Source organism: Pseudorasbora parva, chromosome 9 (assembly GCF_024679245.1).
Source record: "Pseudorasbora parva isolate DD20220531a chromosome 9, ASM2467924v1, whole genome shotgun sequence".
Taxonomy (NCBI): domain Eukaryota; kingdom Metazoa; phylum Chordata; class Actinopteri; order Cypriniformes; family Gobionidae; genus Pseudorasbora; species Pseudorasbora parva.
In genome coordinates, this window is record NC_090180.1 from 2838580 (window position 1) to 2857500 (window position 18921).

At 38.1% G+C, this 18921-nt stretch overlaps 1 protein-coding gene across 1 annotated transcript in view; it reads right to left on the reverse strand.

Moving 5' to 3' along the window:
• Nucleotides 1-356: 356 nt before the first annotated feature.
• The window catches only part of dars2 (aspartyl-tRNA synthetase 2, mitochondrial), a 38154-nt gene continuing 19589 nt past the window's right edge, over nucleotides 357-18921 (reverse strand). Inside the window, exons 12-18 of the mRNA XM_067453483.1 lie at nucleotides 16980-17087; nucleotides 14255-14317; nucleotides 11093-11245; nucleotides 7230-7448; nucleotides 4825-4935; nucleotides 2969-3044; nucleotides 357-911 (exon numbers count right to left, since the gene is read on the reverse strand). Of these exons, the coding sequence (XP_067309584.1) occupies nucleotides 715-911; nucleotides 2969-3044; nucleotides 4825-4935; nucleotides 7230-7448; nucleotides 11093-11245; nucleotides 14255-14317; nucleotides 16980-17087 (927 nt within the window). The 3' untranslated portion in view covers nucleotides 357-714. The remainder of the gene's footprint in view (nucleotides 912-2968; nucleotides 3045-4824; nucleotides 4936-7229; nucleotides 7449-11092; nucleotides 11246-14254; nucleotides 14318-16979; nucleotides 17088-18921) is intronic.

Genomic DNA, 18921 nt, shown 5'->3' on the forward strand with positions numbered 1-18921 from the left:
CGAATCATGAATCAATTCACTGACTCATGACCGTTTGAATCTTTATTTGAGGATTGAACACAAACCCGGAAGAGAAGACAATGCTGAATAAAGTCGTAGTTTTTGTTATTTTTGGACCCAAATGTATTTTGGATGCTTCAAGAGACTCTAATTAACCCACTGATGTCTCATATGGACTACTGTGATGATGTTTTTATTCCCTTTCTGGACATGGACAGTATAGTGTGCATACACTTGCATACGCTCTCGGACTAAATATAAAATATCTTAAACTGTGTGTGAAGATGAACGGAGATCTTACGGGTGTGGAACGACATTAGGGCGAGGAGATAATGACTTCAATTACATTTTTGGGTGAACTAACCCTTTAAGTATTAAATTATATTCAATATGAAATGCAGTGCATTAAAAAGTACAATATTATGTTTTGGGATGATGTGAAGTAAAAGTTTTCCAAAGAAGAACACTGATAAAGTACATATCCTTGAAAAATAAAATTACTTGGAAAGTAAAAAATACTTCAATACCGTCCGCCTCTGTTTAATCCAAAATGCAACTGAGAGAGCTGAAATTGCAGAGCATGTATATGAAGAGAAACATGAAGTCACAAACATGGCCTTCAGTCTGAAGATGGAGCTCATTTCTCTCCAGACAGGGATTGATCCTGAATTCAGCTCCAGTGTGCACAGATGCACATATCATCCGCTTTAGTGCTTACATTGAGCTGTTTTTTTGACCTTCTGTATCTGAGCCAGGCCAGACCACCGAAATATGGTACGCCTTCAGATCTTCTTCAGAGACGAAGTCTGGAGCGCGACTCATGAGGTCGTGACCCCTGAAGGATTTTGGAAAAGCTATGACGTCTCGTATAGTGGGAGCTCCTACAATGATGGACACCAGTCGATCCAGCCCTGTTCAGAACAGACACAAATATTAGGAATGTACAACTTATTGGTTACATTATTGATTATGCATAATTATGCAAAATTATTCATATAATTAACATACACTAATGGTCAAAAGTTTGGGATCTGTGAGAATTTACCTTTTTTTTCCCACAAGAAAGTTCATAAAATTAGCATGTATACAAAATAGATTTTTATTGTCACTTGTTCAACTGAATGCATCAATCTACTTTATAAAAATAATCATTTATTTTAAAAAATCATATTATGGATCACAAAACGTTGAAGTGTATGTATTTATATTAAATGATTTAATAATATATATATTCAATTAATTAAATCATGCATGGTCATTTACCCTATTTTTACATTTAAATTACCTGTGCTGTCAACAAATGCTCACTTTAACCTATTGCCCTATTTTAGCGATCTGAGCTCATAGCTCAGGTGCTCTTCAAGCATGTCTGAATCTATTTTTGCTAGTTTAACGACGAAAAACGGTCAGCGTGCCCAGCTCATGGTCCAAAAGTGTCGTCCCTCGTCTCTTAATGAGGCATGGTCGTGTTTTGGGCGTAATGTGCAATAAACCAATCAGTCTCATCTCCCTTTCCCTTTAAAAGCCAGCTGTGCTGCACCATGAGCATATTAACTATTGAAATGAGTAGAGACTGAGCGCATATCTAGAGAGGAATCCTTTTATTTCTAACATTTAAAATGTGTGTGTAATAATCAGAGTGTATGTGTTGTGCTCCATGTATAGGCTCATATTACTAACACAGAAATACTGCACTATTGACTTTAGAGCAGGTGTGTGTTGGTCAATGGTCAGTGGTTTTCAGTTTCTCACAATAGCAACGCTCCAACAATGCTCCTGAACACATCTGGTTTAGACCAGATGCCCATGGGGGAACACACACACACACACCCACACACACGTTTGTTTTTGTGACATATAGGGACATTCCATAGGCGTAATGGTTTTTATACTGTACAAACCGTATTTTCTATCCCCTTCCACTGCCCCTACACCTATCCATCACACACACACACACACACACACACACACACACACACACACACACACACACACACACACACACACACACACACACACACACACACACACACACACACCCGCCCACCCACCCACCCTAAATCTACCCATCACAGGAAACATTCTGCATTCTTTCTAAAAAAGATTCATCCTGTATGATTTATAAGCCTTTTGAAAAGTGGGGACATGGCCAATATCCTCATATTTCACCCTCTCCTGTAATACCCCTATGTCATACCCATGTCATTATACATATTTGTGTCCTCATATTACACACACACACACACACACACACACACACACACACACACACACACACACTGATTGGGGAACAGATGTGTCAGTGCATTTGATATTTAAACAACGATGAGCTGGATGTGAACATGAGAACTGTGTCCGGCTGAAACTAGCAGAACACACTTGCATTGTGCCGGAGGTATGAAAGGGACCTTAATCTTTAAAAACATTTAAAATGTAACATCCCTGTACATGTAATATTTAGCAAATCTCAAAATGAATATCCATTTTTCAAACTGTGCTGTGAAGCCGAAATGCACTTGTGGCATCTAAAACAACTGATTTTAGTTTTTTTAAACAAAATAGTATATCATTTTAATATCAGCTATTGATCAATTTCTATTCGATTCATTTCTCTCAGACCTTAAGACATATTTTATACTCTTTAATCTTTATAATGTAAACAAGAATATGGTGATTGTGTGTATCACAGGTTATGTAAGCTGTAAAAACAGCTCTAGTTCTGCCACACACAAATAATAAACCCAATCAGAAGTTCTCAAAGGATCAAGGGCACTTCATGCTTCAGTTTAGAGTCTCAAAACTGAAACAAAGCTGCCAAAATTTCTTGGCCAGGCAAGCAATTTCAGTCTTCGAGCATGACCGTTCCACTTTAACCAACAGGAGAATGTAATCAACAAGGCCTTTCGTTACAGTGGTACCAGAAACCTTGTGAAAGTCCAAATGTAGCATGTGTTGAATGCTCTCTCACCTAATGCGATTCCTCCATGAGGAGGGGCTCCGGAGTCCAAAGCCTCCAACAGATGAGAAAGCAGTGATGGGTCTTCCTACAACACGGACAGCATTGGGGAAAAAACACACAGTAGACCTTGTAATTCACAGCATGAAAGGGAATTGTTCATAGCATGTATAAATCGTACAAATCCATACAACTTCAGTGTCAAGAGAGTAGAAAGACCTTCAAAAAGAGACAAATCTTCAGCTAGCACATTCGACTTGGGTAAAAACACCCTAATGTTTCCCTTTTCCATTGTAGCATTTTGAGATTCTTCGGAATAAAATGTGCATTAAAAATACAATCTATTATTATTAATGTGATGTTTCTTCTCCCTGGCTCTGAAGATCCAAACCATTTGTGTTCTTTAAAGGCCGTTAAAGGTTTGGTCCACCTAAAAATGAAAATTCTGTCATTAATTACTTACCCTAAAGTGGTTGGACACCCGTCAGACCTCCGCTCATCTTCACACACAGATGAAGATATTAGTGTTGAAATCCGATGGCTCAGAAAGGCCTTCATTGACACCAATGTCATTTCCTCTCTCAAGACCCATAAAGGCACTAAAGACGTCGTTACAAAGCCCATCTCACTACAGCGGCTCTACAATCATTTATGAAGCGGCCAGAATAGTTTTTGTGTGAAAAATAAATAAATAGCGACTTATATAGTGATGGGCGATTTCAAAACAAAGCTTCGAACGGTTATGAATCAGCGAACCGATTTATGATTCGGATCGCCAAAGTCGAATGGGCTGCGTCCGAAACCTGGAGAATGCTGCCTTCGGAGGACACATTTGAAGGCAGGAAGGCATCAAGCAACGTCCGAATCTAATGTTAGCTTCACTTCCTGTCTCCTGAGAGACCTTCATCTGATCGGGTTTTGAAGATAGCATAGATCTATCCTTCGCTGCCTTTGATATCCCACAATCCTGAGCTTTCCATGACAGTGACAGTTGAGCCGGGGAAAAAAGATGGCGTCCGAAAGTTGCGTTTGCTGGTCAGTTTGTGTGTAAATGTATGTTTTTTACTAATATTTTCCACTTCTGATGTCATTTTTACTAGAGAAATTACTAATGTAGTAATTCAATATGTGTTTAGTTCTCACCAAAGCACTCTCTATTTTGCTGTCGATCATTAAAGTCTGTCCGAAATAAGTTTCGTGAGGTGCCTTCATGCACAAAACACTGCCTTACAAGCCATTGTCTGATAAGGCAGCGAGGCAACGAGTCAGCTGTCGAGGTTTTCGGACGCAGCCATGATTTCGGCAGTTTGACACAAGATCCGAAACATGAATCGATTCACTGATTCATAACCGTTTGAAACTTTGTTTTGAAATCGCCCATCACTATATAAGTCGTTATTTCGTTTTTTTACACACAAAAACTATTCTCGCCTCTTCATCAATGATTGTCGAGCCGCTGTAGTGAGATGGGCTTTGTAACGACGTCTTTAGTGCCTTTATGGGTCTTGAGAGAGGAAATGACATTGGTGTCAATGAAGGCCTTTCTGAGCCATCGGATTTCAACACTAATATCTTCATCTGTGTGTGAAGATGAGCGGAGCTCTGACGGCTGTCCAACCACAGGAGGAATAGATGACAGAATCTTCGTTTTTGGGTGAACTAACCCTTTAAAGATAGCATAATGGGTTGCCACAGCGACCGAACAGGTAGTTTATGGTAAGGGGGTGTTATGTAAGAGTCACAAATAAGAAAATGGTGTAGTAGGGCATCTGGACACGTCTATTACAGATGCTTTTACTCACTGTCAGAGTAGCATTAAATGAGGCACTTTTGCCCTGCTATGTAATTTTTCACTCTTGTTCCATTACCTTGAGAATCGTGTCCAGGATGTACAGCTGATGAGAGGCATTGTGGATTCGAATTGAACCTCCTCCGATCTCACAGCCATTCAGCACCAGGTCGTAATGCTGGCCACGCACCTAAAAAAGCAGATAAACCGGAAACATGTTCATTCAGAACGAGATTATACAGTTTCTCTATGATTAACTTGGCTTACAGGACTGTAGACTTAAAGGTGTCATGAATTGGCTTTTTTATTTTTATACTGTTGTCTGAGGTCAACTAATGACGTTTGTGTGGTTTTTACTTTTGAAAAACACATAACTAATAAGTATCAGGCTATTTTCTACACTGGTTTTGAGGCTCTTTCCTGAACGCTGGGTTTTGATGGGCGTGTCACTGGAGACTTGGAAGTAAACCCCCACGGCTAGGATTGGATAAGATTTGGATTTTTAATGAGCTTAAGCTCCGCTGTCATATCTATGCCCAAGTGTCAGCTCACATGAGAGAGAGATTATTTTAAAAGCGGCAACTGCAACTTGTCTTTATCAAACGAACACAATGATTTATTTCTCATCCACCCGCATTTTCATTACATGGCCCGCACTTGCATGATTGGTCGATATAAGCGCGAACCACACACACACACACACACACACACACACACACACACACACACACACACACACACACACACACACACACACACACACACACACACGCGGCCAGATCAAGAAAGAATTTCTGCCGGCGAGGGTACGTTTTGGTCTGGTATAGCCCCGGGACTAGTACTATTACATATAAAAAAAAAACGTTTTACAGCATTGTGTCTGCAAATCCAGCAGCTGAGACTGGTTGTGTGTGTGTGTGTGTGTGTGTGTGTGTGTGTGTGTGTGTGTGTGTGTGTGTGTGTGTGTGTGTGTGTGTGTGTGTGTGTGTGTGTGTCTTTAGCTCCGCCCACTGCACGCCTCCACGAGCTCGGAAAGAATCGGTTCAGTGTATCTGTCTTTTATAAATATGATAAACTAAAGACTCTTGGGAGATATGAAGGATCAACACTACTCTATAGATACTCAAGATTAACACGAGACTGGCAGACACAGTGTGTGTTATGACCCCTGTAATGTCATCCACCGTCACTTTGTGGCTCTTTTTTTTTGTAAGTATCACTTTGGCACCAGTATTGTAAAGAAGAAGAAAAAAACACGATACTCAACCCTACTGATTTGTGGGCCAATTTGACTAATTCAATGAAATAAAATGACTCCAAAGAATGACTAGTATATCAGACAATCCTCATTATGAGCACTTTTTTTTTTTAAATAGCAAAACTATAAAAACTTACACTTCCTTCCAAAAGGAAACCATACTTTTATTCAGCAGGGGCGGATTAAATTGATTAAAAGTGACAGTGAATGCATTTATAACGCTAGAAAAGAAAGAAAACATCCCGGGGCTCTTATCTCAAAACGACGGCAGCGTAAGTATTCGGACTATTACAGTGAAATTTAACACAGCACTAGAATACAGATGTCAGTTATCAGTATTTTGTGCTTAAAATACATCATACTTTTTTTTATGAGCTGCCGGCTCTCTGCAACCAGTTACAAAGCATTTAATGCTTTTGTTGGGTATTTAAAATATCTAATGGATGAACTCACGCCTCGATTGGACTTATTTAATTACGTGCTGTCAGTCGTAGTGAAACTTCACGGTTTATGAATGCGGTTGTTTGATCATACAGCTGAATGAACATTTTCAATCATACACTTTAACCTCTACTGACTGAACAGAACATTGCTCTGTGTTCTTCATGATCGTTTGCTGGGCCTGGTGAATGAATATGGGCCATATAAATGCCTGCTTTTCCACTATTTTTTTGTAAAAAATTGTATAGGGTCATTATTTATTTTTTACTTTTAATTTAAAAAAAATTCTGCACACATAAATGAATCTATAATGACGAAATATGTGCAATTCACCTTTATTCCACAAGGTGGCAATGTCTGATACACAATGATGAAGTGACAGTTCACTAAGTTACCTCTGACAGAAAACAAAACAATAATAATTATAATCTGCAAAACTTGCAATGGCTCAGTGATTTACTGCAGAGAGACAGTACTGAACGCAATCAAATATTACTGTCACTTGATGAATGATGTGTTTAAGAAGCTGTCAGTGATCAAAATATTGATTTTGCTGCACACCTTGTCACATATCAACTTTAAGACATTGTTCTGTTTCTTGTTATAAGTAAGAAAAGACGAGGTGACGGTTCATGCAATATAAAGTCAATGCAAAGCGTTGGAGGAAAAAAGCCTTAGATTTTTTGATTAATTGAAACAATGGATTTTCTGCCCTGTTTCCATTAAAATGCAAAGCTATGATTCTGAAATGTTAAAAAACGACAATCTGTGGTGACGCTACACACCTTGTGGGGTTGTGTGTACAGCAGATGGGCGTCCTCGGGGACTGGAGCTGTGAAGGGATGGTGGGCAGACTCAAGCATATTTGGATCGTCATCTTTGGGTAAGAAAAGTGGAAAGTCCACCACCCACAGGAAGTGAAAGGCAGAGGGGTCACGAACAGGCACGCCATAGGCCTCAAGCATCTCAGCACACTGCAGTCTCAGCTTCCCCAGCATAGGGACCTAAAACAGAGTGAAATAAGGCTGTGTTCACACTTGTAGTTCGGTTCATTTTGGTCCGATTAACGTTCAGATTTAGCCTGGATGCCAGCCAAACTCAGCCCGCCCACAACATTTGAGCTTGGGCAGTTCGGTCTGGACTTCATCTATAGAGGAGTAATTATGCCTCAACAGAAATGCTGCATCCCAATTCGCCTACTTATACTACGTCCTAAAAGTATGTACTCTTTTTGTGAAGAAAATGTACATACTTGTATATGCATGAGTGTGTAGCAGAAGAGTATGCAAGCTTCTGGACTACTTCGCCATCTTTAACGGTTGTTTAGTTACGTTCATCCCATCACCATTTAAACCGCCCTGTCAATCATCGTCACAGTTTAAATCCTCCACATTCAGTTTAAGCTCCTGCCGTATGGGAGAGAAATATAGTCGCTCGTTGATCTGCCGTGTGTGTGTCTTTAATGCAGAGACTCTCCTCATGTGTTTGCAGTTTAAATATAATGACGCATTTAAAAGTTAATGGCCAAACGTGTCATTAGAAAAGTTCACAATGCTGCTGCAGGTGAAATATAATGTGGACAACACTGAATAAATGTCTTGTCGCCAGGTTAAATACTGATAGTTGGTCGCTCAAACCCCTTTATCTGAACCTCTCTACTTAACCGTCAGACTAGCACCTCTGTCATGTTTGTAGTTTTTTTTACACGTTTTATCCGTGCTTGTAGTTCTAATCGAATCCTCGTCCAACTCGCAATGGGTTGTGGGTTATATAGAGTGCGCATCGATCTGCACTTCAAATTCTCACCGGAAATAGTAAACCATCCGGGTATCTTTGGCATACTCTTTTCAACATACTACGATTGGGAACCTACTAATTCTATTTTCTAAAACTATTTAGTATGGATAGTATGCGAATTGGGACGCAGGGAAACTGTTCAGACCAATGAGATCATCAGGGCGGGCTTTAGACAATGATGGACAGATCATCAACAGTAACGTAATCATCCACGTCATCAAAGGAGCTTGGGTTGAATTTGTTCAAACCCTAAACGGAGAGCTTGTTCGCATCTGCATTCACCTTCACTATTTCTCTCCAGACAATCGTGAAAATCACCCAATTGCAATATACATTAAAAAATGATGTAATATGATTATTTTGTCCATATTGCACAGCCCTAATGCTCATGCTGGCCTCTTAAGCTATAGTTGAGGAGAATGACCTACCTCAGCTGTCATTTTTCTCGCTTTCTGCACTAGCATCACCATTCATCCCACAACCCCAGCACAGAGCTCAGTTATCCCCAGCCATCTCCCACTTCTCTGCTTTGTGACTAAACAGCCGTCTAACCGTGCCAAGCTCACCATCTGCACCAGCCCCGAGCGAGAAAAGATGAATATTCTTTTAAAAGTGATTAGATCATGTCAGCATTCCTCTGAAGCCATATTTTTCTGAAAACCCTTAGTCATCAATCACTAAGAGCACAAAAACTGATGGGAAGGTACTTGAGGGCCATAAATAGGGATGCTGGTCATTGAACTATTTACTCTGATGCAAAATGGCTTGATGTACTTATGGGCCATCTGTAGTTTTATTTTAAGGGTTAGTTCACCCAAAAATTAAAATTCTGTCATTAATTACTCATGTGGTTTGGACAGCCGTCAGACCTCCGCTCATCTTCACACACAGATGAAGATATTAGTGTTGAAATCCGATGGCTCAGAAAGGCCTTCATTGACACCAATGTCATTTCCTCTCTCAAGACCCATAAAGGCACTAAAGACGTCGTTACAAAGCCCATCTCACTACAATCATTTTATGAAGCGGCGAGAATAGTTTTTGTGTGCAAAAAAACGAAATAGCGACTTATATAGTGATGGCCGATTTCAAAACAAAGATTCAAACTGTTATGAATCAGTGAATCAATTCATGATTTGGATCGCCAAAGTCACAGCAGTTTGACACAGCAGTTCGATTCACTGATTCATAACCGTTCGAAGCTTTGTTTTGAGTTCGGCCCATCACTATAAGCCGTTATTTCGTGTTTTTTTGCGCACAAAAACTATTCTCACCTCTTCGTAAAATGATTGTAGAGCCGCTGTAGTGAGATGGGCTTTGTAACGACGTCTTTAGTGCCTTTATGGGTCTTGAGAGAGGAAATGACATTGGTGTCAATGAAGGCCTTTCTGAGCCATCGGATTTCAACACTAATATCTTCATCTGTGTGTGAAGATGAACGGAGGTCTGACCGGTGTCCAAACAACATGAGTAATTAATGACAGAATTTTTTGGGTGAACTAACCCTTTAAATATTTGCTCGCTGAGCTCTCCTCTCACGGTGCGTTTGTGAAACTTAGGGTGTTTTCACACCTGAAAGTCCGCACCAAGGTCCGAACCAAAGTTTGTGTTTGGACATTTGGTTCTTTTTGGTTTGCTTTCACATTGCAGTTATATCAGCGCACCAAAGAACTTTACATGACGCACTGGCGTCCTGTCGTCATCATCAATGTGGGCTGCATCTTAACATTGATTGGTTTGTTAGCGGACGTGCGTCTGACGTCATTGTGTTGTCAATTCAGCGGCTAACTTTGACAGGAATGAATGAACAGACGCATATCGTTGGCAATACTGTTAATATTATGGCACTACTATCTGCAGCACCAACTATACTCAAGGCAAATCCACCAAATGAACGTCCTCGTTGTGCAAACATTTTATCGGCGCCGACAGGAAAGGAGGAGCTCCTAGAAGATAGGCTTTTTAGCCAAACAATGTGTTTTATTTTATAGTTATGTTTAAATATTATAATGTTATTTTTTAATTTCATCTAGGCTATATTGATTATGAAACGTGCACAGATGTGCAATATATGTCAAAGACATCGAGTCAGAAATAATTTTGACCACTTCATTAAGATTTGTTTTGTAGAAAGCTTTGTATTTTGTATCTTAATTTTAATAAATGTTTCATCATTTGCCTGAATTTAATAAATAAGCTTAAATAAATAATATAGCAGACATCCCGTGATGGAGTGATCATTTGTGTTGCACATGAACTGGAGCGGTCTCATAAATAAACCGAAACTCAGCATAACGTTACTTGTCTCACAGACATTAGAAATATATATAGGCCTATCTATATATATATATCTATATATATATCTATATATATATATATATATATATATATATATATATATATATATATATATATATATATTCACAAGCAGAGCACGCTGTTCACGCGAGCTGACATGACTACACAAGCGGTTCTGTTTAAAATGCTGCGCGCTCCATCACTGCTGCTCACGTGTGCTGTGAGTTTAATCTGTGTTTTTTCACTAATCCTACACCAGAACTTCCTGTAAATGGTCTGAAAGTCCGAACTATACAGAAAATGCTTTCACACAAGAAACGAACCGAACCTTTGTTCAGTTTGGTCCGGACCGAGACTACCTCTTTTCGTCGGACCAAATTTCGTGTTTGGTCCGGACCATGGTCCGAGGAAGGTTTCACACCTGTAATTTTGGTTCGTACCAAACTGAAAAGTCCGAAAATCCGGACCAAACAAGGTAGGTGTGAAAGCACCCTTAATCACATGCTTGTGTCTGTGACTCTGAAGACGGAGTAAAATGGATGCGGATACGCACCACGCTCTCCCGGGGTCCGGCCGTGATGAAGATCAGGTCTCCAGCATTGGCCTGAGCCATCTGGAGCAGCTGCTGTTTGGCCGTGTCCGAAAGCATTCGGCTGAAAGGCGATTTCAGTGAACCATCTGCCCTTACTGGAGCCACGCTCACCTCCTGTACGACACACACGGTGCAAGCACAGCAATGATCATCCATTCTCTCCACCGGCACATATTCAATTTCCATTGACAGCATAGGGCACAAACTCTTGAGTCTCGAGAACTGCGGGCTAGTTTCCCAGACATAAGCCAAGCCAAGACCTGGACTGAAGCGAAAAGCAATGGAGAATCACCTTTGAACAGAGGTGGACAGTAACTAAGCACATTTACCTGAGTACTGTACTTAGGTACACTTCTTGAGCATCTGTACTTTACTGGAGTATTCATTTTTCTGGAAACTCATGACTAACTTCCCTACATTTGAAAGACAAATATCGTACTTTTTACTCCACTACATTTCTATCAAGTCGAAAGTCGTTTCTGTCGCAGCTTTGAAAGTCAGTGGATGATTTTTTTCTTCTTTAAAAGGTGTTTGGGTTTTTGCAGAAAGCCTTTCAGGAATCACTCTTGTAGAGTCTCGTGAAGTTCAAAGATTTCACAGCTTTTATTAAACACTGATTTATAGTTTAGAGCAAAATGGAAGAAGATGGATGTCCAAATGTTCATTTTGTCGAGTATTCACATAAACAAAGTTGATTATGTCTTAAGTGAAGGTGAACAGTGTGAGGATATCAGATGTGTATCAGTGTATTGGATCCGTGCATTCGGCCTTAAAGTGACAGCAGCTTTGTAACTTTTCTACAAGTATTTAAATGAGTTTAAGTTAGTCGTATGCTAGTATGTCAGATGGAGCATCACTGACTGGATTAAACCATCATGATGGCATAATGTGCATTTATACAACAATAATAAAATAATGCAGTGACATAAAAAAGGACATTTACTTTTGATACTTAAGTAATTTTGAAAACAAATACTTCTGTACTTTTACTCAAGTAAAAATCAGTTTTTACAACTTTCACTTGTGACTGAGTAATATTTGACCAGTAGTGCTTTTAATTTTACTCAAGTTATGAAGTTGTGTACTTTCTCCACCTCTGCCTTTGACGATGCCATTTAGTTCAAGCCAAGAACACTTGCTTAAAGTTAATTTTCCATTTATACATACAGTCACAGACATAAGAGTATACACTAGGGGTTAGACCAACTAGTCGACCTTAATGCTCTGTCATGACGCTTTAAGCTTGACGTTGACTAGTCGCTGGCCTATAGAGGGCGCACCAGGATAAGCAATTTCCTGACACGCAGGCTCTGTTTTGAACAGTTAAAAATTTCAAATGAATGCATACTCCGAGAGCTCTTCACAATACATGTTTGATTACCATCTGGATGCTCAAAATTGATCGTGAGAATGCACGCTTATTGTACAGGTAAGTTAATCATCGCGCTAAACTGCGTGCTACATTGCAACACACACACATAGCCGATCGCACATCACGCGGAGATCGCGCACGCCTCACACAAAACCATTCAGTAGTGCAGAAATGTATCAACACTGTTCTGTGATTTATCAATAAAATAGCTTAGAAACTGAAACGTTCTAGCATATATTTCTTGATAACTAAAACTCACAGCTTCACTATTATTAGAGAGATGCTGGCAGGTAGAATTAATTCACACGCAATCTCTCACAAATACATTCATATACATGTAATCTTTATTGTGCTGCTTTATCTGTATCTTATTCAGAACGAGCAGAAATCTGTGAGAAATATAACGACCATAAGACAAAAGAACTGATACAAAAGCTGTTATGTAGGAGCAATAACCTTATGGGCAGTGCTGTGTCATGTGCCATAGCTGTCCTGTGCATGAGAAGACCCGAGTTCGAGTCTCAGCTCAAGGTTCAGGCTTATTTGTTTTGTTAATGACGTCATCAGCGACTAGTCGACGTCGACTCGACTTTCATCACATAAATGTCGACTTTAAAAAAATGGAAGTCGTTCAACCCCCCCAGTATAAACTGAAAAAATGCTCCTTACTTAGTAATTTTGTCTTGTGTCTAGTCTAAATAGCTAACAATTCTTAAATCAAGATGCATTTACTATATAAGTAAAACAGCATAAGATATTTTGTTTTGTTGAAAATCAAATATAAATGAAGTGAGTTTTTGCTTAAAACAGGCAAAATGATCTGCCAATGGGGTGAGAAAAATAATCTTGTTTCTTGTTTCCGTCCCAAACAGAAATAAGATTATTTTTCTCACCATTGGCAGATCATTTTGCCTGTTTTAAGCAAAAACTCACTTCATTTTGATATTTTTAGTTCACTTTTCATTTATACATACAGAGATAAGAGTATATTGAGTGGGAAAACCAAGCAGAACAGTCAGCTATCATTAGTATTAAATAACATTTTTCTTGTTTATTTATTTTTGGTAGTAGTCCAGATAGGTCTCATTTACGATCAAAGCGCAAATGCACAGAATGACTAATTCAACAAAGTTTAATACTTGTGTGATTTGCTGAAATTGTCCTAATTTTCTCTGTGAAACACAAAATATGTTATTCTGAAAAATGTCTGGAAAACTATTTTTGTCCATACAAGGTCTCCAGTGTTGTTTTGGACCCCTCTGACTTTCCTTGTATGAAAAAAAAAGAGAAAACAAATAAATAAATACCTTTTTTTGTGTTCAATAGCCGAAAGAAAAAAATTAAGATTGATCATTAAGAGCAACAGTAATAGATTCTTGCCTAAGCAAAGCAATAGTCATTTTATCTCAGCACAAAGCATTTGACATTTGGCATAACATGAATTAACATTTAAAATTGATCAAACAATTTCTTATTATATAAATCATTATAGCTATATATTATGAATGTACTACATGTGGGGTGGAGGAAAAAAATACATTTAACATTCCCTTTATAAGACTCCACGGACAGCCTACAACACGAGTCCCTCCAGTGAGGTCGATCCTCGCCTCTAGGTAAGTATGCTGTGTGTTACATTTGACTGTTTTACCACCAAATCATCCTGACTTATTGATTACTTTCAGATAAATATTTCAGGAGACTCCCCGTGATGTGCACACACTCCATCAGCAAACAGACACAAAACTCACCCGACCATACTGTGTCTTGACTGCTTGTTTCAGGAACTCTAAGTCTTTGCCCTTCAGGTGTTTCTGTGGAAGAAACGTCACACACAGTTAGCTTCATCTGCTCCAGACAGTATAATGTGAAACAGACGGACCACTCATAGAAATATAAATGGCAGAAATTGGAATTCTCAACATTAGGTAACATCAGTGCGCACATTAGGTCACTTTTTTAAAGTGCCCCTATTATGCTTTTTCAAATGCGATGTGTAATTTAGCTGTTTGTGAACATAAACAATCAGCAAAGATGTGAACAGGCAAATTTAAGACCATTATGAGTTAAATTTAAGACCTTTATCACAGAATTACTTCCTCATAGCTCAATCCCGCCAGGATATATATATATATATTATATAAAAGAAAACTTATTATATGTACTTATAACATACATATACACACACACCAAAGTGCCAAACTATTAACTACGACTTTTGTCTCAATAAACTCCTAATTTACTGCTTATTAATAGTTAGTACGGTAGTTTTTGTAGCGTTTAAGTTTAGGTATTGGGTCGGATTAAGGGATGTAGAATAAGGTCATGCAGAATAAGGCATTAATATGTGCTTTATAAGTGCTAATAAACAGACAATATCCTAGTAATATTAATATAAATATATATATATATATATATATATATATATATATTATTAAATATATATATATATATTTTTTTTGGGGGGGGTAAGATCAAAATGACTGATTTTACGATGGTCATTTGCAGAAATTTGCAATCCAAAAAAAAAGACTCAATAACATGAAAGCTGATTGGCTGCCATATAAGATGCATGTTGGTCTTATTTGTAGTTGTAATACAGCAAACTATAGTTGGACTAGTGAAAGACAGAAACACACACACACACACACACAAACACACACACACACACACACACACTAGTTGGTTATTATCATGCATATTACAAGGATATTGTCTGTTTATTAGCACTTATAAAGCACATATTAATGCCTTATTCTGCATGACCTTATTCTACATCCCTTAATCCGACCCAATACCTAAACTTAAACGCTATCTATAATGAGCAACTAGTTAATAGTTAATAACTGAACACACACACACACACACACACACACACACACACACACACACACACACACACACACACACACACACACACACACACAAACACACACACTAAAGCGCTGTGGGAGCATTGCAGTCGTGAAAGTGCTGAGCAAAATAGCTCCATTGTGGTGGTATATTATTTAACTGTATGCCTATAGTCAGCCGCTGTAGTTCGACTGGATTCTGTCACCGCAATTCTCTCTAATGACGACGCAGTTACTAACATTACAGCCAGGGGAAACCTGCGGTTTGTCCAATGATAACAGTCACTGTGTCCGTCAGACTGGAGACATTTCCCCGGTAATGAGACCAGAAATATTTAAGACCAATCAAATCCAAATTTACGACGTTTTAAGGACCTGCGGACATCCTGTGTGAAGCTGTTAAGTTCATGATAAAGTTACTGTCGCTCAAAAGAAAGACTCAACTCTAAACGAGTCCTCAGTAATTCTGCTTCTGTGACAGGTTACCGTCACTGGTTAACACATTGAATGCCTGCTTATGTTCTACATTGTCCGCCTACAAACAACTTGACCCGCCCCTCAAAAACTAGCTTTCTCGTGTGGTTAAAGCAAGGATAGTTCACCCGAAAAATGAAAATTCTGTCATCATTTACTCACCCTCATGTTTTTCCAAACCTGTATGAGTTTCTTTCCTCTGCTGAACACAAAAGAAGATATTTTGAAGAATGTTTGCACACTGCAAAAAATGCCTTTCTTGCTTAGTATTTTCATCTTGTTTCTAGTCAAAATATCTAAAGATTACATTAAGAAATATTTACTAGACAAGAACAAATTATTGTCTTGTTTTGGGAAAAAATAACTCAAAATTAAGAGAGTTTTTGCTTAAAATAAGCAAAATAATCTGCCAATGCGGTAAGAAAAATAATCTTGTTTTCTGTTTGAATTAAGATTATTTTGCTCACCCGATTGGCAGATTATTTTGCTTATTTTAAGCAAAAACTCTCTTAATTATGAGTTATTTTTTCCCCAAACAAGACAATAATTTAGCTTGTCTAGTAAATACTTCTTGTTTTAAGAATTTTTAGATGTTTGGACTAGAAAAAAGACAAAAATACTAAGTAAGAAAAGCATTTTCTTTAGAAAGAAAACAACCATTCACTACCATAGTAGGGGGAAAATGCTATGGTAGTGAATGGGTGCTCTATCTGCTTTTTTACAGATATTCGTCAAAATATCTTCTTTTGGGTTCAGCAGAGGAAAGAAACTCAATCAGGGTTGGAACAACATGAGTGTGAGTAAATGATGACAGAATTTACATTTTTGGGTGAACTATCCCTTTAAAATCATGTTGTTTTATTTTCACGTTTGAATGATGAAGCTGCAAGAATCTGTGGTTAAAATATATATTTTTTCAGTACAAACAGTACAATCCCAATATTTTTCCACTTTTTGTTGTTACAGCCTTATTCCAAAATGGATTAAATTCATTATTCTCCTCAAAATTCTACAAAAAATACCCACAACAATGTGAAATAAGTCATATTTAAATCACTAAAGTTAACTGAACCGAATAATTAATTCGTTTGGATATCCGACTAAATTGTGCAGGTGTAATGGTGTCCGAATCTCCAGATCCCATACTAACCATTCCTTCTGGGACACAGATAGCCTGAATGCAGCCACCAGACTCAAGAAGTGCATCTTTGATAAACTCGATTTGTGTTCCCTGGAATACCGTGGTGACATCCACAAGCTAAATACAAGCAAACACATCAGAATTAACTCGAGTTTTGCCACATGACACACTAATACATCAGCCAAGGGATAGTTTACTCCAAAATGAAAATAATCCCATGATTTACTCTCCCTCAAGCTGAGTATGACTTTCTTCTTTCAGACGAATACAATCAGAGTTATATTAAAAAATGTTGTACGCACATTCACAAGAGATTGGCGTTCTAGTGTGTGATGTAGGACGCTCCAGTGAAAATATGCTAGTTATCCTGCACCATACGCTGGAACACCAGTCTGTCATGAACACACGTACGGCAGTTAGCAGAAGTTAGAGATTACAGTTTATAAAGTTTCAAATATGAATATTTTTCTTACACAAACACATGGCTCCGCTTCAGAAGAGCTTCTTCAGAGCCAATGATGGACAGATGCACTTTTATGATGGACGGATGCACTTTTATGATGGACGGATGAACTTTTATGATGGACAGATGCACTTTTATGATGGACAGATGCACTTTTATGATGGACGGATGCACTTTTATGATGGACAGATGCACTTTTATGATGGACGGATGCACTTTTATGATGGACGGATGCACTTTTATGATGGACAGATGCACTTTTATGATGGACGGATGCACTTTTATGATGGACAGATGCACTTTTATGATGGATAGATGCACTTTTATGATGGATGGATGCACTTTTATGATGGACAGATGCACTTTTATGATGGACAGATGCACTTTTATGATGGATAGATGCACTTTTATGATGGATGGATGCACTTTTATGATGGATGGATGCAGTTTTATGATGGATAGATGCACTTTTATCATGGATAGATGCACTTTTATGATGGACAGATGCACTTTTATCATGGATAGATGCACTTTTATGATGGATGGATGCACTTTTATGATGGATGGATGCACTTTTATGATGGACAGATGCACTTTTATGATGGACAGATGCACTTTTATGATGGACAGATGCACTTTTATGATGGATGGATGCACTTTTATCATGGATAGATGCACTTTTATGATGGACAGATGCACTTTTATGATGGACAGATGCACTTTTATGATGGACAGATGCACTTTTATGATGGACAGATGCACTTTTATGATGGATGGATGCACTTTTATCATGGATAGATGCACTTTTATGATGGATGGATGCACTTTTATGATGGATGGATGCAGTTTTATGATGGATAGATGCACTTTTATGATGGATGGATGCAGTTTTATGATGATAGATGCACTTTTATGATGGATGGATGCACTTTTATGATGGATGCAGTTTTATGATAGATAAATGCACTTTTGTGATGGATGGATGCACTTTTATGATGGATGGATGCACTTTTATGATGGATGGATGCACTTTTATGATAGATAGATGCACTTTTGTGATGGACAGATGCACCTTTATGATGGACGGATGCACTTTTATGATGGATGGATGCACTTTTATGACGGATGAATGGACTTTTATGATGATAGATGCACTTTTAAAAACTATTTTTTACTTTTTCACTGATTAACTTTTTTAACAGAAACAGCCGTTCACTGCCATTATAAAGCTTATAAAATTATAAAAAGAGCCAGGACTTTTTTAATATAACTCTGATTGTATTCGTCTGAATCCACCTAGGATGCTTTGAAGAAAAGTAAATGGGCTAATTTTCATTTTTGGAGTGAACTATCCCTTTAAAATAATTTATGAAAATTAACTTTAATATTTAACATTTATTTGTAAATTTAGTACTTTAATTATATCTTATTAAATAAAGATAAACATGTTTTAAAAATGAAAAATAACAAATACAAAAGTTAAAATAC